Below are 26,531 nucleotides of genomic sequence, written 5' to 3'. Positions count from 1 at the left end.
GTTGGAAGGGAAAGAAGAAGGAAGAAGAAGAAAGAAGGGGGAAGGAGGAAGGGAGGTGGGTGGCGGCGGCGTCTGGGTGGTCAGCGGCGTGATGGTAGTTTGGTGGTGGTGGCTGGGTGGTGGTGGTGTGATTGGAGAAGAAGAGAGGGAAGAAAGGGGTTTGGGGGGGGGGCGACTGGTAGGGTTCGCGTGACTGGGGGGTTATAAATTTGAATCCACGCAATCGCGTGGGGCACACGGTCGCGTGGTTGGGCTGAAATGGTGGTTGACGCGATCGCGTCAGTGGCGCAATCGCATGGAATAGCCAAAAGAGTGAATGACGCGATCGCATGGGGCATGCGATCGCGTCGCTGGCATTTGTGCGAAACGCACAATTCCAGCGTCGTTTTAGCGCAACTCTCTGTCTCCTTTTGGGGTGTTGTGTAATCCATGTGACGCGATCGCGTGGGAGTGATGTTGTGCAAGTGACGCGATCGCGTCAGGGACGCGACCGCGTGGGTCGTTTGTGCGAAAAGCACAATGGCCGCACAATTCCAGCCTAACTTTTTGGACGTTGGATCTTTACACCGATCTCCAGATCACGCGGCCGCGTGAATGACGCGGTCGCGTGGGAAGTCTTTTTCGCAACTTGATGCGATCGCATGAATGATGCGGTCGCGTCGCGCACCCTTTTTTTTTATGCAGTATGCAGAATGCAAATATGAATGCGATGCAAAACTCCAGGTTCAATATAATAAAATAAAATAAAACTTGAAAACAAATAAAACTAAATAAAAATTGAAGAAGGAACAATCATACCATGGTGGGTTGTCTCCCACCTAGCACTTTTAGTTAAAGTCTTTAAGTTGGACATTGGATGAGCTTCCTATTATGGTGGCTTGTACTTAAATTCATCCAGAAATCTCCACCAATGCTTGGAATGCCAATAGCCTCCGGGGTACCAAACTAGGCATGTGAAGCTTCTGAGCAGCTTCAAACAAATTGTCAGGCTCCTGGGGTGACGAATGTCAGCATAGATTCCAGGATCCCAAACCTTGCTTTTAAATCCGCCTTCGTCTTGATCTATACTTTTCCATCTAGGCGGTTTAGAAATTAGATTCTCACCAGGATAACCAAACGTTTTCCGAGATCCATTCGATTGATCATGGTGCCAATCCGTGCACTTCGAGTTGAAGCGTGGAACCTTATTGAACCTCGTGCACCAGCTCTGAGTACGAGCCATTTCCCTTTTACTCTTAAAGCCGCAGAGAGCTCTAAGCTGGCCATCTAATTCAAGCAAACCATATTCAAGTGGAAAAATACAGTTAAAGGTTAAGGATTGTACCCACTTAAAACATGTATTGGGTGGTAATGGCCTTGGGATAGGTGGTTCCAGTAGTTCTATGAGTTCTACTCCCTTGTGCTCTTCTGTGAGATTCTCCACTTCCTTGCAAGATTCTTCAAATGTATCCATGTCCTGATCAAAGCCATCTATGTCTTCCTCATCACTTAAGTCATAGACTGGAGGTTGAGAGAAATCTACCTCCGTATCATCTTCGTATTCACTTGGGGAAGATTCTTCGATCTCAGAGAATTTACTTGCGGATGCAAGCTCATTGATAGAAGAACTTGACTTGAGATTATTGTCATCAAGGAAACTTGCTTCTTGGATTATTCTGTCTAGTTCTTCATGAAATACCTGCCTTGGGAACTGCGCACAATCCTCCTTAGCATCAATTGTAACATCCTTGACAGAATGCTCTACAACTTTGGATTCCCATGGAGGTTCAGCGTCTCCTAAGTCTTCAACCAACTCTTCTTCTTTAATAATGACAGCTTCCTCTACTTGTTCTAGTACGAAACCATGCTCTGTCTTGTCTACTGGAGTTTCTAGTATCTTCTTCATGCTACGCTCTTCATTAGATTGTCCACATGGGGCTGTGGGATGTCCTTGAATGTTCGAACATCTAGCAGATAATTGCCTTACTGCTTGCTCCAGTTGATGAAGGGTTGTTTGAAGTTGATCTACTGTTTTCTTGAGGCGAACCTCTGATTCTCGGGGTGATAGATTTGGATATAGTACAGGCAGAAGTGGTGGTGTTTGGGAGTAATTGGATTGGAATCGGGGTAAATGTGGATCATGTGGTGGCGAATGGTGAAAAGGAGCTTGTGAGTGTGGTGGTTCGAAGTTACGTTGAGAGGATGGCCTATAAGCACAGGGTGGGGCTTGTTGGTGATTACAAGGTTGTCCACCATGTCTATTTTCTTGGTATGCATTGTAGAATGGTCTTTGTCCATGATATCTTGGAGGGTGTTGTTGCCTAAAGGGTTGATCAGATCCTCTTGGCTCTATCCATCTTTGGTTGCTCTGACCTTGATGCATGTTCCTGTTATAACTTACATTCCTTTCAATAACATTAGAACCAAACTCAAAGCAGAAGGGGTGAGAATTCATAGTAGCTAAAAAGAAATAAAGAGGAGAAAAATAAAGACAAATAAACAAGTAAAAGAAAAATATTTACAATAACCAATAATAAGGCACACGATTGCAGTTCTCCGGCAATGGCGCCATTTTGACGTTAGGATTTTTGCTAGTAAAGAATTTTATAAAAATAGTCGCGTTGTAGATATAGTCTCTAAACCAACAGAAATCCCTTCGTACAAACGTTTTGGTTGTCACAAGTAACAAACCCCTAAATAAATTGATAACCGAAGTATTCAAACCTCGGGTCGTCTTCTCAAGAAACTGCAGGGAAGTATGTTCTTATTATTGGTTATGGAGATTGTAAATTGGGGTTTTGAGAATGAGGAGTGAATAGTTTAATTAGCAATTAAAGTAAATGAAGAACAAGCAATTTAAATGGCAAGTAAAATAAATGAATGACTGTAAATAAACTCTTGGCAAGGTATGAGAAATTAGAGGTCCTATCCTAGTTATCCTTATCAATGATGATGAGAATTGAATCTTAATTCCACTTTGTTAACCTTTACTAAGATAAAGGAAGGTCAAGGGATTAATTGGTTTGATCTTCGGATCCTATTTATTTCCGAAGAAAAGATTGGGATTATTGAAGTTCAGTTTAATTAACAAAGATAACAATTATCAATCATGTTTGAGTTTGATAACTCCTGAGTTACTGATTTCTTAACCAAGACCAAAAGGAGAAAAGTAAATCTACTGGAATAAAAATGTCTTCAGATGGGAATAATAGCAACATAAATAAAATAAAGCAAGATTAAACTGAAATACCTCAAATAACATTAATTCAAAAGAGTAATCTATAACATGGAAGAATTCATAAATTAAATTGCAAAAGTAAATAAAAGGAATATTGAACCTGATAAAGAGATAATCCGGAAAGCGAATAAAATCCTAATTCTAAATCCTAATCCTAAAGAGAGAAGAGAGGGGAGAGAACCTCTCTTTAAACTAAATCTAAATCATGAAAACTAACTAAAGTGAAGACTCTCTTTGAATGGATGTATTCTTCCACTTCATAACCTCTGGTCTATGCCTTCTGGACTTGGATTTGGGCCAAAAAGGGCCTCAGAAATCGCTATGAGCGTTTTCTGCAATTTCTGGTGCGTGGCATCTGTCACGCGTCCGCGTGGGTCACGCGGTCGTGTCATTCGGAGTTTTTCTTTTCACGCAGTCGCGTCAGTCATGCGGCCGCGTCACTGCTTCTTCGCAATTGGCATGCGGCCGCGTCGTCCATGCGATCGCGTGGATGCCAATTTCTCCAAAAACTCCGTTTTGTGCTTTCCTTCCATTTTTGTATGTTTTCTTTCCATCCTTTGAGTCATTCCTGCCTTAGAAGATCTGAAACTACTCAACACACTAATCACGGCATCGAATGGAAATAAAGGTAATTAAAATAATTAATTTTAAAGCATAGAAAACATGTTTTTCACATACATCACATAATAAGGAAGGGAAAGTAAAACCATGCAATTAATATGAATAAGTGGGTGAAGGATTGAATAAATCACTCAAACTAAGCATAAAATATATCATAAAATATGGGTTTATCAGTCGATAAAGGTAAAGAAGTTGATGATGAAGAAGATTACTTTAAAGAAGGAGATGATGACATGGTTGGTACAATCTCGATAATTCCGACCGAATATCTGGGTGAGTATGAAGGTGACCCAGAGGAAGATTATGATATGGAGGATGAAGAAGCTTTTTCCTTCATTCGAATTGAGGATGAGCCATGGTATTTCCTTCGGCCTATTAAGAAGCAGATGTCTCATCTTCGCCCACTTCATATGACCACTACTTTGAGTGGAATTAAGGTAAACAAAGTCTTGATTGATGGTGGGGCAGCAATCGGTCTTTTACCCGAGAGAATGTTAATGAAAGTAGGTAAACATTCTGATGATTTGGTCCCCACAAATATTGTTGTGATGGATTTTAGTGGGGTATCGACACTGGCGAAAGGATTGGTAACTCCTACCGTGAAGGTTGGATCATCTGAGCGGAACACTATGTTTGTGGTGGTTCCTTCAAAAGCAAGCTATAATGCTTTGTTGGGACGAGACTGGATCCATGGTGTGGGTGCAGTACCTTCCACTGTGCATCAAAGTGTTCTTCTGTGGTCAAAGGATGGCAAACCTGAGATCTTTAAGGCAGATTCGAATATTTATGTCGAACAAATGCATATTGATTTCAAGATGTATAATCCTAAATTGAAGCCTCTAAACGTTACCCAGATTTAGGTTTTACTCCAACTAGTTGGGATTGTCTGCCTTGAAGGTCTTGTGGATCTGCACTATGGACCACGTTGAGGAGTTTCCGATTACCTGGTAACATTGCATAATTATTTAAGTAATTTTTATTCTGTAGAAAATAAAGATGATTCTTCTGATGAAGTAGAATCACATAGGGTTAGTAGTATTTCTAATTATAATTGTATCGACTCAGCGTCTTCAGTTGAGTTAGTTATAATTTTACTGCTTCATGTAATGGCAATAATGATGTAAGTCAAACTGCCGATTTAGTGGCTCAGGCCCATTGTGTAGAAAATCAAAGTAGTATTAATGATCAAGTTTTTCTAATTCTAAGGATGATATTGATTCACTTTTGATTGCATCTATGATTTGGAACCATTGGGTTTAGAGAAATATTCAGTAAGAGATGATGATTATTATAAAGGGTTTGAATACCAAGATCCCTTAGAAAAAATTAATTTAGGGACTCTTGATGATGTTCGAATAACATATATCTGCAAAGATCTCATGGATCCTTTTCGAACCGAACTCTTTAATCTTTTACATGAATTTAAGGATTGTTTTGCTTGGGATTATCACGAGATGCCGGGTCTCGATCGTTCCCTTGTGGAACGTCGATTACTATTAAAACCGAATGCTAGACCCGTAAAGCAAACTCCGAGACGTTTTGCTCCAGAAATCAATGGAAAAATAAAGGAAGAAATCAAATGCTTGATTAAAGCGAAATTCATTCAAACTACTCGTTATGTTGAGTGGGTCTCGAATATTGTTCCTGTGATGAAGAAAAATGGGAAGTTAAAGGTATGCATTGATTTCCGAGATTTGAATAATGCTACTCCAAAAGATGAATATTTTATGCCAATGGCAGATATGTTAATTGATTCTGCGGCAGGAAATGAAATCTTAAGTTTTATGGACGGTTATTCAGGTTATAACCAAATCTTTATTGCCGAAGATGACGTGTCAAAAACTATTTTTCGTTTTCCTGGAGCGTTAGGCACGTATGAATGGGTGGTTATTCCTTTTGGATTGAAAAATGCTGGTCCCACGTATCAGCGAGCAATGAATGCTATTTTCCATGAGTTTATTGGAAGATTTATGGAAGTATATATTGTAACAGCCCAGACCACCCGCTAGCACGATATTGTCCGCTTTGGCACACAAGGCCTCACGGTTTTGCCTTTGACGATAGGGATGATAGCCGAAGCCCCCCACACTCACTCGTCAAAACGCGTCATGCTAGGGAGAGGTATCCACACCCTTATAAGGCATACTTCGTTCCTCTCTCCAACCAATGTGGGCCTTACAGGCAGAATAGGGAGTAGAAGCTGGGAGTTCAAAAGTGGAGTTTAAAAAGTCAGATAAAAGCTGATTGAGAAGGGTATTTTTGATCCATGCATCCGGTGGATGATCCAAAAGTTTAAGAAGTAACCGGAGTTGCTCTCGAGTATCAACATCCAATTCGAATGGAGAACTGGATGAAGCAAGTCTAGGGAGTGTTGGAGCAGGAACAGGCACTTCGTCTTCTTGAATAACTCGATTTAAGACAAAGATCAAGTTAGCCAATGTAGCACTTGTGGGTATGGTAGAAGCTCCTGAATTTCCAGAACCTGATCTAGGGAGAGTTTGAAATCCAGCTTGTTGAGGAGGGCTGGAAAACCCTTGAGGAGTTTCTAAAACTTTGGATCGAGATGAATCTGAATTTGTTGTTTCAGCAACTCGAGAGACAGAATCGGAGTATGGAGCCGCTCGGTTCTCAGTAGAAATTGCAGCTTGATTGTTTGGTGAGTTCGACTCAAGTATTTGAGTGTCTATTGGAGAGTGCTGCGAGGGATCTGTTGTTAGATCAACCACCTGTGTTACATGAGGAGGTGGAAAAACAGTCTGAAGTGGTTGAATAGACCCCGTGACTTAAATTGAATCATGGGATGTGGAGTGCCCTTGATCATGATGTTGTTGTAAAAGTGGTTGATCAGGTGCCACAGGAATAGAAGAGAGAAAAAACAGCCCAGAATCGGTCTTCATCCGATTGTGTATTTGGAAAGTTGGGTTTGTAATCAGCTAATCGAAAACCTTCAATATGATGTTTATCAGTACTACCACCTCCAGGTTTTGTCATGAATTTTTCGAAAATAGCATTAAGCCATAGTTGGAGAAGCCAAAGAGGGCCACCTGTACTGATGATACTGTTGTCTCGGAGACAATGAACGAATTGACCAAGTTCTTCAAAAATATGCCCTAAAAGAAGTTTGGCCAGATTAAGAACTTTCCCTTCGTGAAGCAGACCAGCCAAGGGAAGAAAGAGCTTTGACATCTGGACGCTTCGAGAACAGAAAAGGATTACATTTAGCCAGTAGAACAAGAAGGCTACGTGTTCATCGTCTGTAACATCAGTGCCTTCCACGCCCATGTTATGAGTAATAAAATCACTGTAGGAGTTGGTCAAGACAACATTATATTGACGCTTCGGCTGCATGTTAGGAGTACAGTCTGGTGGGTTTATTGGAAGCCCTGTGATAGCGGCTACGTCTAGAAGGGACATTCCTATCATTCCACAAGGGAGGTGGAAGCTGTTGGTTGTCCTGTTCCAAAAACAAGTCACAGCCCCGATCATCCAAGGGAGCGTTATAAGTGAGAAATGGGAGAGTCTTAATAGTTCCTGAATTCCTAAAGCCCCCCCCCCCAATCATCACTCTTTGTGGGTTCAAGGCGCTAGTACCAGGCTGTGAAATTGAACTCTCGAGGATTAATCTTTGGATTATTTCTGAAGGGTTTTTTATTAATGAAGTAGGAGGTGTTGAAAGGCTGATTAATCAACAGATGTTCTCCTTCAGCACTTGGAAAGAAAGAAAGTTTTTTATTCGCCTTTTCTAGGGATTCAATCGGTCCGAGAAAACAGTGAGTATCCGCGCCTATTGTGAAAGGAATTAAGATTCTAGCATTGTTAATTTGGAGTTGAGGATCGTCAATGACTTCATCATTGACTTGGTTTAGTATACGAAGGGCTGGAGGAGCCGGTGGTGCTACTGCATGACCTTTACCTTTGTCTTGGGTAGCAGTATGAGAAGAGGATGCGGCTATTGTAAGATGAAGGAAAAGGAAACAGAAGATTAAAGATTCTGTAAGGAAGTTTGATGTTAGAGAAATTCAGAGAGCAATGAGTTTAGAAAATTTGAACAGGGGTGAGATTGATGAATTTAAAGAGCTACCGTAGCCGTTACTGTAGAAGGAATGCGAATAGAGGTAACTTCGCAAAGAAGATGAAGTGGAAGAAAGAGAAAGGCGTGAGTTTCGAAAAACGTGTCGAGTGGATCAGTATTAATGGGAGGTTAAATGATAATTATTACTGATTTGAAAACGGAAGTTTGAATGTGGATTAAGTGTTTTATCTTCCAGTAATGTTTTCGAAGGTAAAACACATTAATCCAAGGGGGCAATTTGTTGATCGAAAAATATTTTTGATAAAGACAAAGGGTTCGAAGTGGTAAAGTGATCAAAGATATAAGTAGTTTTCGAAAAGACATACACGCAAGCATTAAATGGAAGTTTTTGACACAGATTTGATTTCAAGGCCCACCTTTCAATAAATCGAGCAAGTCAAATCGACCATGGGACTTGCGTCAGATAATCGAATAGCTTATTCGAATAAGAGATTCGGGTAGTTATGGTAGCAGAGAAGTTAAAGGCTTCTATCACGCGAGGAAATCAGGGGGAACGTTTAGGCAGGAACAGTTACCAAGGAAACATATTCAATGCTGTGATTTTCTAATTAATTGTAATTAATTATCAGTTACTAAAAGCAGGTTATAAAAACTAGGAGATCTTAGGGAATAGGGGTTGAAACTTTTACTCAGAAAAACACTCAAGCACACTCATATCTTAAGGAATTCCTGAGTCTGCAATCGAGTAACTTTTCTGTAGGGTTCCTTCCATATTTTACTCTTTCAATTTATCTTTCTGTAAACTTTATCTTTTCAAGTAAATTTATCTTTCAAGTTCTATTTATCTTCTTTGTCCAATTTATCTTTTTGCATTTTAAATTTTCATGTTAAAGTCCTTTGACTCAGTCGAAGGCATTCTATTGTTTTCTTTTAATTTCAATGCATTTCTTTCCATTTTCAGTACATTTTCCCTTTCGAAAACTTTATCTTTTTGTTCTTTTTATTGGTTTATAACTTTTAAGTTATCTGTATTCTCAACACCCGTCTAATCGAAGGCACTTTGATGCACTTTTAGAAAACTGGTACCTGCATAGAGGAGTAGGTTTCGCTCCCAAACTACTAGATATCGAACCACCGTTGATTTGCTAAAAATCGACAAAACACATCCTCAAAGTCGCGAGTGGCTTCGATGTCCTGGACGGCGCCACCCACTACGCGTAGCATTGCCAGCTCAAGATCTGCATCTTAAGCGGCAATGACACCATCACCAGTGTTACCATCTGGGAGCCCACGGTCCCCGTCTCCGTTGTCACTCTCCACGGAAGGTTCGAGATACTGTCGCACTCTAGCTCGTTCCTCCCGCCGCCTGCTCCTCCTGGCGCGACAAGCCTCAGAATATACTTTCTCGAATAAATCCCTAAAATGGAGATTAACGTCGTGTACCAAAACGTTCTTGAGATTTCAATTCTATCAATTACGTCTCTCCCAAATTGAAAAAATTGCACCATATTAGTGTCTGTCCCATCTTCCGTTAACGATGCGTTGATGTGAATCTTTGGTGACACGTGTTATCTCATGGTTTGGACACACATAATGATATGATGACGTGTCAGTCAGCGACACGTGACATGTTAAGTTGGATGGTTATGTCACGTGTCATAATGCAAACAAGCTGCGAATTTGAATCAACAGCCTGCAAAAGGAAAAGGATATCTAGATATTAAAAATTTTAGTATTCTACTCCAACCTAATTATCATTCTTTGGAAAGAAAAGCTAAGAAATAAACCAAGATGGGGTAAAAATTATAATCATTAATATTTAAACCCACTCTTCCCCCTTAAATAAATTAACAGAAGAATGAAAAATAAACTGCACATTCCTGCAGCCCATTGTAGACAGAATCCTGTCTTTCTTTTCCTGGAAGTGCAAATTTAAGTTCTACTTTGTCATTCATTTTCGCATCTGAGGGAAAAGAAAAGAATTATTAGTAACCAAGACACAAATATATGATTTATAGAACTTAAGCTAAGGAGGAAGGGAAGAAACCTTCAAAAATGTCCTTGTATGAAGGATCACAAACGACAATGATTTCTTTCACTTCAACCATGCGTGAGAAAGTGTAGAAACTACAAAGGATTGACATATATATATATATATATATATATATATATATATATCAAGTCATATTGTAAATGAATAAATGAATGAATGAAACAGACTATAAAGCATAAGAGGATACAAAGGCCAAACAAAATCAATAGAGTGCCAATTATGTCTCTTGAAATCATGGTCTTAGCATCAATAATATCATACTGAACATCAATAGGTGGTCCAACATTAAGATTAGGATAAGTTTCAATACTATATTATAACTGAGATGTTACCTATAGAGTGCAATTGGTTGACCTAGAAGTGGAAGATACTGCTTGGGCATGTTAGCCTATTTGGATCGATAAGAAAGATGAATGAGTGAGTGTGAGAAAAAATTGTTTGAAATACATAACAAGAGGAAAGAAAACTGACACCCATCCTCTTCCCCTGGCCTCCAGCGAGTAGGACAACGGAGACACTTTTTTCTTTAACAATATACAACTCCTGCACAACAACAGACAGAGAGAATTTGAAGGATATGATATGATATGATATGAAATTGTAAGGATTTGTAAGTAGCTTACTTGGGGAGTTTGGGATTGTGATTGGGTAGAGCAGAGAGTAACAGTTGATTTAGCAATGGAAGCATTTGTCCTTGAAGGGGGCAATTTGAAGCGCTGACAAGACAAAGAAACAATGAGTTGATTGGCAAATGGCAAGGAAAGAAAATTGAAAAGGCGTTGACTTTACTTGCCTGCATTTGGGAAGGAGGATCTCTCGGGAAGGAAATGATGAGGTCTTGCAAAACATAGACGCCCATCAGAACAGCCAAGGGGACGATTCAGACACATAGTAGCTTGAAACTGAACAACCGCCATCTCAATTCTCAAAACAATAACTGCCTCGCCTGGTCCACAAACAATTCAATTCTTAATACTTAACAGTATATGTATATGATATCATAGCAAAAGCAGAACAACCATGAGCAATTCAAGTTGAATAGCAACGAATTGAAGTTGAGAGAGAGGGGCCGAGGGGGACGCCTACCTGAAATGACGCAATGGCAGAACTCGCACCGATGAGCTCCGGCGACAGCAGAAGACAGCGGAGAGACTCGGATAGGACGCAGAGTAGACGACTACTAGTAACACGGTGGATTTTTTTTGGTAATTTCATTTTTGGCCAAAGAAACTTAATATTTTTCATAGGCGATGAACTGAGTTGGATGAAGCTGATTGGTGCACTCTGTGATTGTGGGACCCATATTACCTATACAAGTCAATTATGGTAGGATCAATTTGGTCCAAGTTGGTTTCTCCAATTTTGAATTAGAACTTTTTAATTTTAATATGAAGGGAGGGTTGGTGTATGGTAGGATTACGGAGGTATATGGTGTTTTATCAGGATATGAGGATTGTGTAAGACAAATCGAATCGTTCGATTGGAGGTATTGTAATCGGACAGATTGAATATAGAAAATTTTGGGTTCGATTTGTGTACTAGTTTCACGTGGCAGACGAGACAGAAAATTCTGGATTTGATTTCAGTACTCCACACAAATCGAATGGTTCAATTTGTATTCTCTCTACAATAAAATCGAACGATCAGATTTTTTCTATTAAAACAAAAAATTAAACGATGTTACAACACTATATATCCTCCAATACTTTATAACTTAGCCTAACTCAGGTATCAACCTCATATAAAAAAATTAGCCGTTGAATTAGGCGGAAAGTAATTTTTATGTTGGTAATTTGAAGAAAGGAACAAATCAGACGTCTAAATTTTTTAATTTGATCAAATTCAATACACTAATTTGTAATTGAAAATATAAAATCGGATTCACCGTTTTTTCTTTTAAAAAATTAAAAGTTTTCATAAATAGAAATCGGAATGATTTGTTAAATAGTTTCTAATACAAGAGTTGTCTCCTTAGATTTTGGAAGAATCCAGTATCGAAAACGCTGAGACTGAAGTTGTGAGTGAGCTGAAGTGGCTACTAGAGCAGAAGCTTGAAGTCGGCCAGGACAAGGAGGCGCTCTCCATTCACACCTTTTGCAAAAAAATTATTTATAATTTGCTTGATCGGAATGACGAGGCGAAGGAACAATTTGGCAAGTATCAAGAGTTGTCACCCAAGAAGTTTGAAGTGGAGGTAGAGGACCGCACAAGAACTCGATTCTCTTGAACGCCATGCTTTCCAGAAAATTGCTCAACTTCGCGACTCTTCTACCCCTCCTTCTTCTCAACAATTCAATCTACAACAACATCATTTTTCAAAACCACTGTCTGCCAACCATTCCCAACCCTTCCCACCAAACCCCATTTCCGATTCCGTCCTCAAAGGGTAAAGTTATCCTCTTTTTTCCATTTCATGTTGTTTCCCATTATGTATTATTGTTCATGGGGCTTATCAAAAAAGTGGACTGTGGATTTCATTTATTTGAACTATGTGATTGTTGTTTAGATTATGAGTATTTTACTAAAACTTCCACTTCGAAAATGGTTCAAAATTTTGCTCACCAATTTTTATTGGTAAGATTGTGGTAAGTTTTCTTTCTAAAATTAGGTTATTTGACTTGGAAATGGTAATATGTGCTCTCCATATTTGGTTTGCATTTGAAGTGGTAAAATCTAGTCAATATTGGTTTCTAAGCCAAAATTAAGTCTCCCAAATCAAAAGATGAGTCTGAATCTCTTAAATTTACTCAAAAGAATCTGATTAACAAGGTTTGCATGGAAGAAGCCCTGAACATAATCTTGACCTGTACAATTTGTTTGGAAGTTTTTCTTATTACCTAGAACTATGATAGGTCTATAGTTTTTACTGCAACATTTTCTCAGGCCTTGGCCAATATTGGAGTAGTTTAAATCATTTTGACTGGTATATGATCAAAACTGAATCATGATATATTCAATTCCAGATATATACTAACTCTGCAGATGACAAGATTCCTGCTGTTCTTGAATATCTCGAAACTGTCATTGAGGTATTGCTCCCCTCCACTGCTTCAAAGCAATAAAATGTCAATAAAGAATTAGTGACTGCACCTGTATGTACTATAAGAAAGTCAAGTTAGGTTCTCAACTTCTCTAGTTTCTCAGCCATCTCCTTTGATTGGTGTGCTTCCATGATGCATGGTTTTTTGTCATCCAATAGTTTAAAATATGTTCAATGTTGGTTAAATTGGTCTTTTCTTATTGCTTTTATTGCAATCGGTTCCCCTTAATGTAGGACCATAAGTTGAATGAATTAAATTGGCTGAACAGTGTAGTGAAAATGTCAGCATATGACATTTTAATACGTATGCCACAATTATTATTGGTGTCAACGTTGGCTGGTGTGAGTGGTGACCAAAATAAACACGAATTGTAAACTAGATTATATGTTAATTCTTATATTTCATCCATCTTCCAGTGGCCCCAAATCATTGTGTATGCTTAATTTGAAAGTTTGATTGCTTCCAATTTTTTTTCTCTTGCTTCCATCTTTCTATTTCGTTTGGGCTATTGGTAGTTATCATGTGTTATATGTTGTGATCACTGCAGGCAGGTTGCAAGTTTCTTATATTTGCGCATCATCAGCCAATCATAGATGCGATACATGAGTGGCTTCTTGTAAGATCAGTTCAATTTTACTCATTTTTTTTATATTGGAAATTATAAACACTTACGAAAACTGTTGAAAATTTTCAGAAGAAAAAAGTGGGTTGCATCTGGATTGATGGAGGTACACCCAGTGCATGGTGCATGAAGGCAACAATTGGTTACAGATTTTTAGGAAAAGGATTATATCAAAGCGGCTGTGGTATGGTGGTATTTTTCGTTGTGCATTTCTTCCATGTGTTTCCATTATAAGCATCTTTTCTGTTGTATGGGTTAGTATTTGTGCTTGAGATAATGATTTCATGTGACACGTTATCATGCAGCTATCCATTAAAGCTGGGGGAGTTGGATTAACTTTAACTGCTGCAAGCTTTGCAGAACAATCCTGGACTCCAGGTGACCTTATTCAGGTCAAAGATCGTGCTCATAGAATTGGCCTGGTATTCTCACACTCATTAAGTAGAAAGGAGAGAGTTGTTACTAGTTGCATGACAACATTAAGAAAACAGATAATCTCAAATGAAAAGAACTCTCACATCTAAATTTTTGAGTAGCAAAGACATGTGCTCTTCTGTTTTTTTGACTAGTTAGTTCTTGTTTGCAGGTCTCATCAGTAAATATATACTAATTGTTGGCAAATGATACGGTTCACGACATCATATGGTAGGTTCTGTTATTTCTGCAGTCTTTCGCTGCTTGGTATAGGATTGACTTAACATGTATTATGCATTGAAGATCGAAATTTTTACATCTTAGGGATGTGGTGTAATTCAAACCGGATAATTTGGGGGCAGGTACATTTCTACATCTTCTTGAACTATCATATGTAATGCAAAATATACATAACGCTTAGTTTCAAGGTTTCTAATCTGGTTTATATTTATATTTGTCAAGATTTATACTCAAGTAGTATTTGAGAGTTACTTTTTGATGTTTTTGAGAAACCATTGTGAATTTTAGTTATTGAAAAATCAGATGTTAGATGGCCATGAGAACACCTTAGTTGTGCCAAATAATCAGCCATTGAGTAGCCCTGCAAAGCATACTACTATTGAGCATAGCCCTTCAAGGCAGAGAACTCTTGACCAGTTTGTTAGAAGATGTGATAACGTGGATAGGTCAGAAGTCGGAACATCAGCCTGAACCGAAACGGCCCTGTCAGTCATGACTTGCAAGATGCAAAATGGATTTCCATTTTCACAGATACGTGGCCAGGGGCAAGTGAATTGGAACTTAAATGTTTATGTCTACATGCAGAACCAGATGTGCTTACATGGGGAATTCACCTTTGATGACTCAAATGCCTTTTGAAGCTGAAATTCATTGTACAACAAATAATAGATTTTGAATAGAACTGACTACACTAAACTATGTTGCTTGTGCTGGAGATAATGGTTTGGTTATGTGAAATATGTATTGGAAGAAAATGTTGATAAAGTCACCCATCAGATTTTAGGTTTCCACTTCTTGTTCTTAACTTTTTGCTTCCCTGTCTTTTGTTTTAGTTTGGGGCTCTGTACAGAGTAGTACATTATCATATATGAATGAGACTTGTAAATTTCTTTACTCCATATGCATGTATCATTATATTTTGTAGCAATGATCATCTTTGAAAGAATAGACTCATAGAACCCCTCTATAGCACTTCCATTAAAACTGACCACCACATTAGCTTATTTTGTTTAGGAACATGACCTATTCTGATAATGTTACTTTTTCCCCTAAATTTATACAAACATATAAATAAAAAAATCACGTCAGGAATGACATTAAAAAAAAAAAAAAAAACATCATTATTTCCCTTCAATCATTTAGAAACTTGATTTGAATTTTTGTAACTTGGACATTCTTTTTATTTTCTTATTTTCTTAATCTAATCAATAATATAATCAATCGACAATATTATAAATGACTCAAATCAAATTTTTAAACTAATTTTTTCAAACAAGAGTCATTCTAATTTTATGTGAAACATGTTTCTTTTGACATAATACGTGTGGACTATTAGTTCAATTAATTATTTAAAATGCATCATGTATTTTGAAATAGAAAGCAGTGAGTTGATCATTTAATATGATCAGCAGCAATAATGCAAATATCTCAGAAAGCACAGGTAATTTTGTATGACGAGCAAAAGAGAATATAGACACAATTCAACCAAGATTATATTACTGAAAGACATTAATATTTAATTCATTGTTCATTGGTAATCCTATTGAAAACGACTAAGGATAATAACAAGCCACAAGAAATAACAAGAAATGTTACTATGACATAGTTGTCCTGTGCTGAAATCTTCCTCCCTTAGTAGGTGGCCAAACAAACGCATGGCGCATATGATTAGTAAGCCCACAGTCCTCCATGGTGAAGACACTCTTCCTATGGACCGTCACTTGTAAGAAATCTCGCTCCATGGGAGGAGCCCCACTGTCAAATTGCAATGCTGCAAAGTCCACGGACAGTGTGAAAACTGAGAAGCAGAGCACAGATGAATTAGATTTGGAATAAACTAGACCCCCAGAGAGTATTGCACACAGCTTCCCGTTGCCAAGGTCAATCAAATTGAATCTGCCCAATTCTGCCACAGTGGGTTGAATACCCTCAAAACATACATCAAGGTATTGATATAATGCGACACGGCCATTCTGGTGGTTAACGAGAATGGCAAAGACCTTGTCTAAAGGTTCCTTAGGAGGTTCCAACACATATTCATTTGTAAGGCAAACGGTGTAGTTGCTGCTGCCAAGACCCGGAAGGGACACAGAAATGTGTGGGTGATAAGTAATAAGACCGTAGTTATCACCGGTAATGAGCCTATCCTTTATGAAGTTCGAAAGATTGTTAACAGAGGCGGGTTCGGTCGTCCAATTCTCTTTTATGGGGTCGAAGCGGGCCAAACAGGTGTCTCTTCCCCTTCCCCTTTCCCTCGATGAAAAAAAGAGGTTGTTGTCGACGACGAACATGCTATATCGAATTGAGTCGCTGACAGTAGGAGGAGCGATTAACGGTTTCCAAACTCTAGATCCAGAACAAAGGACGTAAGAGCCAGATGAATCTTTGACCTGTGATTCCATATAGAAGTAAACATCGCCTGAGCCTGGCGTGTTTGCGATGAATGCTTCGTGAAAAGGGAGCGGTGCATCATCCAGTGATTCTGCACGCTCAATTCTGCGCTCCCCAAATTTGAATTCGTAGATTGGCCAGGAGATCCTCGCAATCCCAAGTCTACCCGGCTCCGAGGACACTGCCATATAGATCTTGGAGTCGAACTCGAAAGGACACAAATCAGGCTCTGGAAGTTTCAACTCGAAATCGAACAGTGGTGGAGGCAAACAAGTCCAATCTTTGACATCAACTTCTTGTTTCTTTAAATTGCTTAGTTTGATCACGAACAACTTTTCATACGACACAAGGCAAAGGCACGCTTCCTTCGCCATTTCAACCTGCTCCGTTTGTCGTTTTTCTGATTCAGCAGCATCCAATTCCGCCATCACTCTCTCCGATCTAACGAGATCGGTGGTGCTGCGGCAGCAAAAAGCTAGGAAAGCACTGGAAAGTTAAAGGCTGTGAGGTCCCTCAGTGAAATGCCTGCACATGAGGATAGGGGCTTCTTGCTCCATGCAAAAAGGAATTAAAAAAGGATAAAATATATTTGTTGGGAAAGTCACTCAAATACGTTTAAAAGGAATATTTTTAAATAATTAAAATTTAATATATATAATTGATGAAACTATGTTATTTTTATCAAAATTAGATTAAATAAATTAATTTGGCCAAAAAATCGATAAATTATATCTTGAATCGGTCTAAATTAAGACCTTGAATCGGTCTAAATTAAAATTTTTTTTTATAAAAAATAACTACAATATTCTATTATAAAAGAAGACTAAAATACTCTTATTATTATTATTATTATTATTATTATTATTATTATAAAATTTGAAAATCCCTAAATTTTAACCTTTTTTTTTTCTATGTCATTATAGAGTTAAGATTTAGGATTTTTAATATTAATATATATATATATATATATATATATATATATAATAGGAATATTTTAGTTATTTTTTAAAATAGAATGATGGTAGTTATTTTCTATAAAAAGAATATTAATTTAAATCAGTTCAAGGTTTTGTTTATCGATTTTTCGTCCAAATTAATTTGTCTGATTTAATTTTTACAAAAATAACACAGTTTAATAGATTATATGTATTAAATTTTAATTGATAAAAAACATCTTTAAAAAAAAGACGTTTTAAGTATTTTTATCTAAGTGATTTCCTTTGTTGTCACTGAAATTTAGCAAAAATTTTAAAAGTATTTTTAAATTTTATTTATTTTAATTTTATTTTAATAATTTTGTTTAAATTTTTTATAATAAATATATTCTCATACAGTTAAATTTTTAAAAAAATTTCAGATTAATCCATGCACAACAATTATATTTAATTTACTTACTTTAAAAGTTAAAAATTGTTGTTATGTAATTATTATTAAATAGATTCTAAATTTTTTAAAAATTAATTATTAAAAGTATATGTGAAAATATAAGAAAATAATAATGATGGTAAACAATATAAACAATAAATTTAAAAAAATTAAAAATTTAAATTTAAATTTTAATTAATTATTTAATTACAAATTTTAAAATTTAAAAAATTAGAATTAATAATTATACACATTCGTACTATATTTGATTACTTCCAATTTTACCATAATATTCTAATTTTTTGTCCATGTTTAAAATTTGTCGTCGTCAATCTCCGGTCCACTCCCAAAACTCGTCGTCGGTACTGGAGACGGTTATTTCGATACATCAAACACTGCCGTTTTTCCTAACGCCGTTCGGCCGCTGTCCGTGCACGCCGCCACAATCTCATCCCGCGTCGCTGTATCCCATAGCCTGTCGGATGCATCCCACGCCAATATCGCTGCAACCTGCAACCTGACTGCGCATAGTATTTTTTTATTTAATTTTATAAAAAGACCTAAAATCCTTTTCTTTGTGTTGGACAAAATTTATCTCTTTAAATTAATCAAATTTTAAAATTGAGCTAACTTATATTTATAAATTTAAATAATTTAAAAATAAAACAACATCTGATTGATTATTGATGTACAGTCAATGCTTACACTCCTTTATAAACCTTAATTTCTGATGTTCATTCATACAAAAAAAAAAAGAACATATCTAAAAAACAAAAAAAAATTCAAAATAACTGTTCTAGTGTTCTTTATCTTTCCTGGGTTTTCTTACATCTCTCTCAAATATAACGTCTCTCTCAATTCTGACTGAAACTCTCTCTTCTCTCTCACACTAGCCCACTCGTCTCTTTCAGTCTCACTCGAATCTCGTCTCAGTCACACTCGCCGGCGTCTCCACGTGTCGCGGCCTTTCCTGGGATCCTCGTCGTCTTCTGGTTTTGGGACCTTGCCGTAGCCGTAGACCGTAGTCAGTTGGTGAGTCCCTGCATCGTCGGCTTCCCCTGTTCTGTCTTTTCCAGATTTTCTTTCTCCTTGTATTTTGAGATGATGTTGAATTGCTAACCAATTAATTCACTTTGTTTCTGATCTAAATGTTGTTGTAAATCATTGTCGGTAAAATCATTGTAATAATTCTCTTAAAATTGTTCATTTTATAATAATTGATTCAAAGAAGTTGTACCAACTTAATCTTGAAGAAGAAACAAATTATCTTTTGGAAAAAAGGAAGAAGAAGAAGAAGCCCTTTCCCAGTGGAGCTTCCACGGCACCTGCCAAATTTTTTTATGCTTTCACAGAATTCAATTGCAATACCGTATCTAATGCGTTTGTTTGTTGTGTTTCAGGTATTTCTAGGAATTCTTTGCACAAGAGGTGCACTACTGGTGGAAAGAAGAGGGTTTGAGGTTTGGAGAAAAAAGAGAAAGTATGCTTTCACTCTCTTTTTCAATTCTCTGTTTTTCTTAATTTTTTTTTTCGAAGTGCTTAGTTTCTCTTAGTTTCAAAACCAAATCCTCCCAAACTTCAACCCTCGTCTGAATTTCAACCCAAATCCTCTGTCCATATTCAATACCAAGATGATGGCACAGAACTTTGTAGTTGATTTGAATAAGCCCCTTGTTGATCGATGATTCTAATATTTACTTGGATCACTGATTTCACGTTATTGCTTTTGGATCATATTTACAGCTGTAGTAATTTTTGGAGACTGATTTTGAATATTTTTCCCAAATTGACGTTATTGCTTGAGATTTTATGTGTGTGGACATGCATATGGCCTTCTATTTCCGTTGTGGTCAATGAGACTAAAGACTATAACAAACAAATTAATAAAATTGTGTCACTGCACATATGTAAGAAATCATTAAAAATTTTCAAGTGCATATGCTCTATTTCCATGTGCCGGAGGTGGGTGGATGGTGTATCTAAATCTATGCCATTTAAGCAAATTGCTTTGATACTGCCCTAGACTGGCATCTTCAGTTGAATTTGGCATTTACTTTTCTAGCCATGTAACTTATTCTCAGTTGCTACTGTCTGGTTGTTGGTTGAATAGTGCATGTTTCATTCTCTCCCCTTGATCATCCTTTATTTCTTTTGCCTTTCTTTTTGTATGGTTGGAATTTTGGATTCTTTGAGAACAGTTGTTAAGATTTGGTTCGTGGTTGCTGAACTATACTAGCGTGTGAACATTTCAGGATTTATGGCCATCTGAACAAGGATTACATAACAATAAACATATATAGAACTTTCTTTTGTCTAGGATGTCACATAACATAGGGTAAAGATTTAGGGAAAAAAATGAGTGAATCATCTCTAAACAATTTTGCAAACTTCAGCAGAATTAAATGACATTCTCTCATTTGACATGATGGAAATAAGATTGCAGGATGATTAGCATTTAGCATTATTGAGTGGGTTTGTTTTGCAAATGTGGTTTCCCAGGCTTATTTCTTGTTGGATTTTCCATCATAGTTGGAATTGAAGCTGCCAAGGGGTTCAAGTGGCTTCTAAACAAGCTGAATATGTGTTCAGGAAGTGGTAATAACTCTGAAAACAAGCTGAATATGTGGCTTTATATATAACCAGATGAGCCTTCTAAAGAACTGCCGAAGTTTTCGGTCAAACTTTTTCTTCATTTCAGTGGGCATGTTGCGGTGAAATTCCAATATGACCAGGTTTCACATGCTAACTTCATCAAGAGTATTGTATTTTATATTTCTATCGAAAAATTTGAATTTTCCATAATTAGGGGCTATGTCTTTGGCCTTGAACAAGTTCCTGCATACTCATTCTTTATAGGCTATGTTTCATGGCAGGTAATAATTTCTGCTTTTCGGAGAATCCCTAGAGCTTCTTGGAATGCAAAAGAAAGGTATATCCCCCCCCCCCCTTCTCTCTCTCTCTCTCTCTCTCTCTTCCAGCAATAAGTGTGTGTGTTCATCCTAGCACGGTTTTCTGGATTGGCTGTTTTGAGGGCTTATTTATTTGAAAATTTTTGAGTCTGCAGGTTATGGATGTTCCCGCTGTCTTCCTTGTCAGAAGCAGAGAAGGTAATAATTCTTCTATTTTCATTTTCTTTATAATTGGGAAACTGATGTTATTATTTTCTATCTGAATGAGAATTGAGCTTGGCTTATATAATTCCTTTGGGGGGAAGCTGGTCAAGTGTTTGGGATTCCATCCATATAGTAGCTGTTATAGCAAAGTAAATTTTTGTTTCGCAGTACATATTTTTCCATGTTGATGGTCCTTGTGCTTTGTCACTTTGGCATTATTCCATCCATATTTGTGTTTTGCATCTATATCTCGAGACTAGTATAGCATCATGCAGTTCTGGTTATTTATGTTTGAACTAGTTGTGAAACAGAATTCTTGTATGTCTTGACAATATTCTGGTTATTTATGTTAGTTATGGAACATAATTCTTGTATGTCTTGACAACATGCTTATTTTGGGCATATAAAATTATTTTCTATTTACATTTTATAGGGTTATTGATATTCAAAAAAGTGGACTGTGGATTTCATTTATTTGAACTATGTGATTGTTGTTTAGATTATGAGTATTTTACTAAAACTTCCACTTTGAAAATGGTTCAAAAATTTGCTCACCAATTTTTATTGGTAAGATTGTGGTAAGTTTTCTTTCTAAAATTAGGTTATTTGACTTGGAAATGGTAATATGTGCTCTCCATATTTGGTTTGCGTCTGAGGTGGTAAAATCTAATCAATATTGGTTTCTCTTTTTTATACTGCAGTTGGAGGTGGTAAAAGACAAAATTAAGTCTCCCAAATCAAAAGATGAGTCTGAATCTCTTAAATTTACTCAAAAGAATCTGATTAACAAGGTTTGCATGGACGAAGCCCTGAACATAATCTTGACTTGTACAATTTGTTTGGAAGTTTTTCTTATTACCTAGAACTATGATAGGTCTATAGTTTTTACTGCAACATTTTCTCAGGCCTTGGCCAATATTGGAGTAGTTTAAATCATTTTGACTGGTATATGATCAAAACTGAATCATGATATATTCGATTTCAGATATATACTAATTCTGCAGATGCCAAGATTCCTGCTGTTCTTGAATATCTCGGAACTGTCATTGAGGTATTGCTCCCCTCCGCTGCTTCAAAGCAAGAAAATGTCAACAAAGAATTAGTGACTGCACCTGTATGTACTATAAGAAAGTCAAGTTAGGTTCTCAACTTCTCTAGTTTCCCTGCCATCTCCTTTGATTGGTGTGCTTCCATGATGCATGGTTTTTTATCATCCAATAGTTTAAAATATGTTCAATGTTGGTTAAATTGGTCTTTTCTTATTGCTTTTATTGCAGTCGGTGCCCCTTAATGTAGGACCATAAGTTGAATGAATTAAATTGGCCGAACAGTGTAGTGAAAATGTCAGCATATGACATTTTAATACGTATGCCACAATTATTATTGGTTTCAACGTTGGCTGGTCTGAGTGGTGACCAAAACAAACACGAACTGTAAACTAGACTATGTGTTAATTCTTATATTTCATCCATCTTCCTGTCGCCCCAAATCATTGTGTATGCTTAATTTGAAAGTTTGATTGCTTCAATTTTTTTTCTCTTGCTTCCATCTTTCTATTTCATATGGGCTAGTGGTGGTTATCACGTGTAATATGTTGTGATCACTGCAGGCAGGTTGCAAGTTTTTTATATTTGCGCACCATCAGCCAATGATAGATGCGATACATGAGTGCCTTCTTGTAAGACCATTTCAATTTTACTCATTTTTTTTTTTATATTGGAAATTATAGACACTTAAAAAACTGTTGAAAATTTCCAGAAGAAAAAAGTGGGTTGCATCCGGATTGATGGAGGTACACCCGGTGCATGAAGGCAACAATTGGTTAGATTTTTAGGAAAAGGATTATATCAAAGCGGCTGTGGTATGGTGGTATTTTTCGTTGTGCATTTCTTCCAATTGTTTCCGTTATAAGCATCTTTTCTGTTGTATGGGTTAGTATTTGTGATAATGATTTCATGTGACACGTTATCATGCAGCTATCCGTTAAAGCTGGGGGAGTTGGATTAACTTTAACTGCTGCAAGCTTTGCAGAACAATCCTGGACTCCAGGTGACCTGATTCAGGCCAAAGATCGTGCTCATAGAATTGGCCTGGTATTCTCACACTCATTAAGTAGAAAGGAGAGAGTTGTTACTAGTTGCATGACAACATTAAGAAAACAGATAATCTCAAATGAAAAGAACTCTCACATCTAAATTTTTGAGTAGCAAAGACAACATGTGCTCTTCTGTTTTTATGACTAGTTAGTTCTTGTTTGCAGGTCTCATCAGTAAATATATACTAATTGTTGGCAAATGATACGGTTCACGACATCATATGGTAGGTTCTGTTATTTCTGCAGTCTTTCGCTGTTTGGTATAGCATTGACTTAACATTTATTATGCATTGATGATATAAATTTTTACATCATAGGGATGTGGTGCAATTCAAACTGGATAATTTGGGGCAGGTACATTTCTACATCTTCTTGAACTATCATATGTAATGCAAAATGTACATAATGCTTAGCTACAAGGTTTCCATTCTGGTTTATATTCATATTTTGTCAAGATTTATACTCAAGTAGTATTTGAGAGTTACTTTTTGATGTTTTTGAGAAACCATTCTGAATTTCAGTTATTGAAAAATCAGATGTTTAGATGGCCATGAGAACACCTTAGTTGTGCCAAATAATCAGCCATTGAGTAGCCCTGCAAAGCATACTACTATTGAGCATAGCCCTTCAAGGCAGAGAACTCTTGACCAGTTTGTCAGAAGATGTGATAACGTGGATAGGTCAGAAGTCGGAACATCAGCCTAAACCGAAATGGCCCTGTCAGTCATGACTTGCAAGATATGCAAAATGGATTTCCATTTTCGCAGATACGTGGCCAGGGGCAAGTGAATCGGAACTTAAATGTTTATGTCTACATGCAGAACCAGATGTGCTTACATGGGGAATTCACCTTTGACGACTCAAATGCCTTTTGAAGCTGAAATCCGTTGTACAACAAATAATAGATTTTGAATAGAACTGACTACACTAAACTATGTTGCTTGTGCTGGAGATAATGGTTTGGTTATGTGAAATATGTATTGGAAGAAAATGTTGATAAGGTCACCCATCATATTTTAGGTTTCCACTTATTGTTCTTAACTTTTTGCTTCCCTATCTTTTGTTTTAGTTTGGGGCTCTGTACAGAGTAGTACATTATCATATATGAATGAGACTTGTAAATTTCTTTACTCCATATGTATGTATCATTATATTTTGTAGCAATGATCATCTTTGAAAGAATAGACTCATAGAACCCCTCTATAGCACTTTGTTTAAAACTGACCACTACATTAGCTTATTTTGTTTAGGAACATGACCTATTTTGATAATGTTAAAAAAATCATGTCAGGAATGACATTAAAAAAAATTAAAAATAACATCATTATTTTCCTTCAATCATTTAGAAACTTGATTTGAATTTTTATAACCCGGACGGAAGATTATTTTTCCTTTATCGTCATTCTTATTATTTTCTTGTTTTCTTAGTCAAATCAATAATGTAATCAATCGATAATATTATAAATATGACTGAAATCAAATTTTTAAACTAAATTTTTCAAACAAGAGTCATTCTAACTTTGTGAAACTTCAATTAATTATTTAAAATGCATCGTGTATTTTGAAAGTTGAAACAGAACGCAGAGGTAATTTTGTATGATGAGCTAAAGAGAATATAGACACAATTCAAGCAAGGTCATATTTCTGAAAGACATTAATATTTAATTCATTGTTCATTCATAATCTTATTGAAAACGACTAAGGATGATAACAAGCCACAAGAAACAACAAGAAATGTTACTATCACAAAGTTGTCCTGTGCTGAAATCTTCCTCCCTTAGTAGGTGGCCAAACAAACGCGTGGCGTATACGATCATTAAGCTTGGAGCTCTTCATGGTGTAGGCACTCTTCTTATGGACAGTCACTTGTAAGAAATCTCGCTCCATGGGAGGAGCCCCACCCTCAAGTTGCAATGCTGCAAAGTCCACTGACAGTGTGAAAACTGAGAAGCATAGCGCCGATGAATTAGATATGGAACCATGTAGACCTCCAAAGAGTATTGCACACAGCTTCCCGTTGCCAAGGTCAACAAAATTGAACCTGACATCTTCTCCCACAGTGGGATCAATACCCTCAAAACACTCATCAAGGTATTGATATAATGCAACACGGCCATTCTGGGGGTTAACGAGAATGGCCAAGACCTTGTGCAAAGGTGCCTCAGGAGGACATTCATCCACATACTCATTTGTGAGGCAAACGGTATAGTTGCGGCTGCCAAGACCCGGAAGGGACACAGAAATGTACGGGTCAAAAATAAAACGACCGTAGTTATCACCGGTAATGATCCTATCCTTTATGAAATTCGAAAGATTGTTCTCAGCCGGCTCAGTCGTCCAATTCTCTTTTATGGGGTCGAAGCGGGCCAAACAGGTGTCTCTTTTTCCCCTCGATGAAAAAAAGAGGTTGTTGTCGAGGACGAACATGTTATATGGGAAAGGTGGGTCGCTGACGGTCGGAGGAGTGATTAAGGGTTTCCAAGTTCTAGATCCAGAACAAAGAACGTAACAGTCAGGTGAATATTTGACCTTGACCTGTGATTTCATACAGAAGTAAACATCGCCGGAGCCTGGCGTGTTTGCGATGAATGTTTCGTCAAAAGGGAGCGGTGCATCATCCAGTGGTTCCGCACGCTCAAAACTGCCCTCCCCAAATTTGAATTCGTAGATAGGCCAGGAGTCCTTCGCATTTCTACCCTTTTTACCCGGGTCCCCGGACACCGCCATATAGATCTTGGAGTCGAACTCGAAAGGACACAAATCACGCTCTGGAAGTTTCAAATCCAAATCGAACTCGAACTCTGGTGGAGGCAAAAAAGTCCAATCTTTGACATCAACTTCTTGTTTCTTTAAATTGCTTAGTTTGATCACGAACAACTTTTTATACGACACGAGGCAAATGCACGCTTCCTTCGCCATTTTAACCTGCTCCGTTTTTCGTTTTTTTGACACAGCAGCATCCAATTCCGCCATCACTCTCTCCGATCGAACGAGATTGGTGGTGCTGCGGCAGCAAAAAACTAGGAAAGCACTGGAAAGTTAAAGGCTGTGAGGTCCCTCAGTGAAATGCCTGCACATGAGGATAGGGGCTTCTTGATCCATGCAAAAAGAAAAAAGAAAAAAAAAAAAAAAGGGGTTTTGCTAGGTTGACCATAATTTTTGTAAATAGTGGGCTTTAGAATTAATCTAATAAAGCAAAAAAATATTCTACATCAAATTACTTCCTAAACCTTAATATCAGCATAACTATTGAATTGAATATTCAACAAAAATCATTTAATTAAAAATGAGTAAAATATTGTTTTTGTCCCCAACGTTTAGGGTAA

The 26,531-nt window shown here is 37.2% G+C and overlaps 4 protein-coding genes and 1 long non-coding RNA gene across 16 annotated transcripts; 2 read left to right on the top strand and 3 right to left on the bottom strand.

Moving 5' to 3' along the window:
- Positions 1-3,215: 3,215 nt before the first annotated feature.
- On the bottom strand, positions 3,216-11,141 carry LOC107635905 (2-C-methyl-D-erythritol 4-phosphate cytidylyltransferase, chloroplastic-like). 3 transcript variants are annotated; one of them, XR_015902479.1, is made up of 10 exons: positions 11,011-11,141; positions 10,718-10,870; positions 10,548-10,640; positions 10,396-10,467; positions 10,257-10,312; positions 9,919-9,998; positions 9,748-9,834; positions 8,958-9,564; positions 4,689-4,782; positions 3,216-4,572 (listed from the first exon to the last, which is right to left on the bottom strand). XR_015902479.1 is itself a non-coding variant. In XM_088501867.1 (8 exons), the coding sequence occupies exons 2-8, from the start codon at positions 10,781-10,783 to the stop codon at positions 9,481-9,483; spliced, it is 534 nt and encodes a 177-aa protein (XP_088357993.1). In that variant the 5' UTR covers positions 10,784-10,870; positions 11,011-11,141; the 3' UTR covers positions 9,312-9,480. The 3 variants fall into 3 exon arrangements, 1 of the variants encoding a protein (XP_088357993.1); XR_015902478.1 differs by having other exon boundaries at positions 3,216-4,782; XM_088501867.1 differs by lacking the exons at positions 3,216-4,572; positions 4,689-4,782 and having other exon boundaries at positions 9,312-9,569; positions 9,757-9,834.
- Positions 11,142-11,870: 729 nt separating this feature from the next.
- LOC107635915 (uncharacterized) lies at positions 11,871-15,133 on the top strand. 2 transcript variants are annotated; one of them, XR_015902481.1, is made up of 8 exons: positions 11,871-12,310; positions 12,888-12,953; positions 13,513-13,581; positions 13,660-13,771; positions 13,893-14,009; positions 14,174-14,232; positions 14,326-14,363; positions 14,545-15,133. It is a non-coding gene; the product is annotated as an uncharacterized LOC107635915 (long non-coding RNA). The 2 variants fall into 2 exon arrangements; XR_015902482.1 differs by having other exon boundaries at positions 14,305-14,363; positions 14,545-14,682.
- Positions 15,134-15,712: 579 nt separating this feature from the next.
- LOC148578561 (uncharacterized) lies at positions 15,713-17,195 on the bottom strand. The gene has a single exon (XM_088501866.1). It carries the CDS (start codon positions 17,058-17,060, stop codon positions 15,837-15,839), a length of 1,224 nt encoding a protein of 407 aa, XP_088357992.1. The 5' UTR covers positions 17,061-17,195; the 3' UTR covers positions 15,713-15,836.
- A 1,640-nt stretch (positions 17,196-18,835) lies between these two features.
- LOC107635999 (uncharacterized) lies at positions 18,836-24,368 on the top strand. 9 transcript variants are annotated; one of them, XM_088501883.1, is made up of 14 exons: positions 18,836-19,029; positions 19,398-19,477; positions 20,497-20,592; positions 20,696-20,729; positions 20,871-20,926; positions 21,062-21,104; positions 21,812-21,901; positions 22,096-22,224; positions 22,720-22,788; positions 22,869-22,971; positions 23,087-23,203; positions 23,371-23,429; positions 23,523-23,559; positions 23,742-24,368. In XM_088501883.1, exons 6-10 carry the CDS (start codon positions 21,069-21,071, stop codon positions 22,917-22,919), a joined length of 375 nt encoding a protein of 124 aa, XP_088358009.1. In that variant the 5' UTR covers positions 18,836-19,029; positions 19,398-19,477; positions 20,497-20,592; positions 20,696-20,729; positions 20,871-20,926; positions 21,062-21,068; the 3' UTR covers positions 22,920-22,971; positions 23,087-23,203; positions 23,371-23,429; positions 23,523-23,559; positions 23,742-24,368. The 9 variants fall into 9 exon arrangements, with proteins under 9 accessions (XP_088358009.1, XP_088358005.1, XP_088358012.1 ...); XM_088501879.1 differs by having other exon boundaries at positions 18,891-19,029; positions 20,527-20,592; positions 22,096-22,246; positions 22,724-22,788; XM_088501886.1 differs by having other exon boundaries at positions 18,891-19,029; positions 22,096-22,161.
- Positions 24,369-24,751: 383 nt separating this feature from the next.
- Positions 24,752-26,252, bottom strand: LOC148578560 (uncharacterized). The gene has a single exon (XM_088501865.1). The coding sequence runs from the start codon at positions 26,176-26,178 to the stop codon at positions 24,949-24,951; it is 1,230 nt and encodes a 409-aa protein (XP_088357991.1). The 5' UTR covers positions 26,179-26,252; the 3' UTR covers positions 24,752-24,948.
- Positions 26,253-26,531: the final 279 nt, after the last annotated feature.

This window comes from Arachis ipaensis, chromosome B1 (assembly GCF_059453495.1).
Source record: "Arachis ipaensis isolate K30076 ecotype BB chromosome B1, ASM5945349v1, whole genome shotgun sequence".
Classification (NCBI taxonomy): domain Eukaryota; kingdom Viridiplantae; phylum Streptophyta; class Magnoliopsida; order Fabales; family Fabaceae; genus Arachis; species Arachis ipaensis.
The sequence above is the reverse complement of the archived record's forward strand: the minus strand, read 5'-3'. Positions and strand labels throughout refer to the sequence as shown.

Bases quoted from the DNA above. Each gene is read 5' to 3' on its own strand.
- LOC148578561 (XM_088501866.1), bottom strand. From the start codon at position 17,060: ATGGCGGAATTGGATGCTGCTGAATCAGAAAAACGACAAACGGAGCAG.
- LOC107635999 (XM_088501879.1), top strand. From the start codon at position 21,069: ATGTTCCCGCTGTCTTCCTTGTCAGAAGCAGAGAAG. The intron at 21,902-22,095 runs GTTTGCATGGAC...ATTCGATTTCAG, and splicing joins AAAAGAATCTGATTAACAAG to ATATATACTAATTCTGCAGA. The intron at 22,789-22,868 runs GTAAGACCATTT...GAAAATTTCCAG, and splicing joins CGATACATGAGTGCCTTCTT to AAGAAAAAAGTGGGTTGCAT.
- LOC148578560 (XM_088501865.1), bottom strand. From the start codon at position 26,178: ATGGCGGAATTGGATGCTGCTGTGTCAAAAAAACGAAAAACGGAGCAG.
- LOC107635905 (XM_088501867.1), bottom strand. From the start codon at position 10,783: ATGGGCGTCTATGTTTTGCAAGACCTCATCATTTCCTTCCCGAGAGAT. The intron at 10,313-10,395 runs GTCAGTTTTCTT...CGATCCAAATAG, and splicing joins GCCAGGGGAAGAGGATGGGT to GCTAACATGCCCAAGCAGTA. The intron at 9,835-9,918 runs GTTTCTTCCCTT...CTTTTCCCTCAG, and splicing joins ATACAAGGACATTTTTGAAG to ATGCGAAAATGAATGACAAA.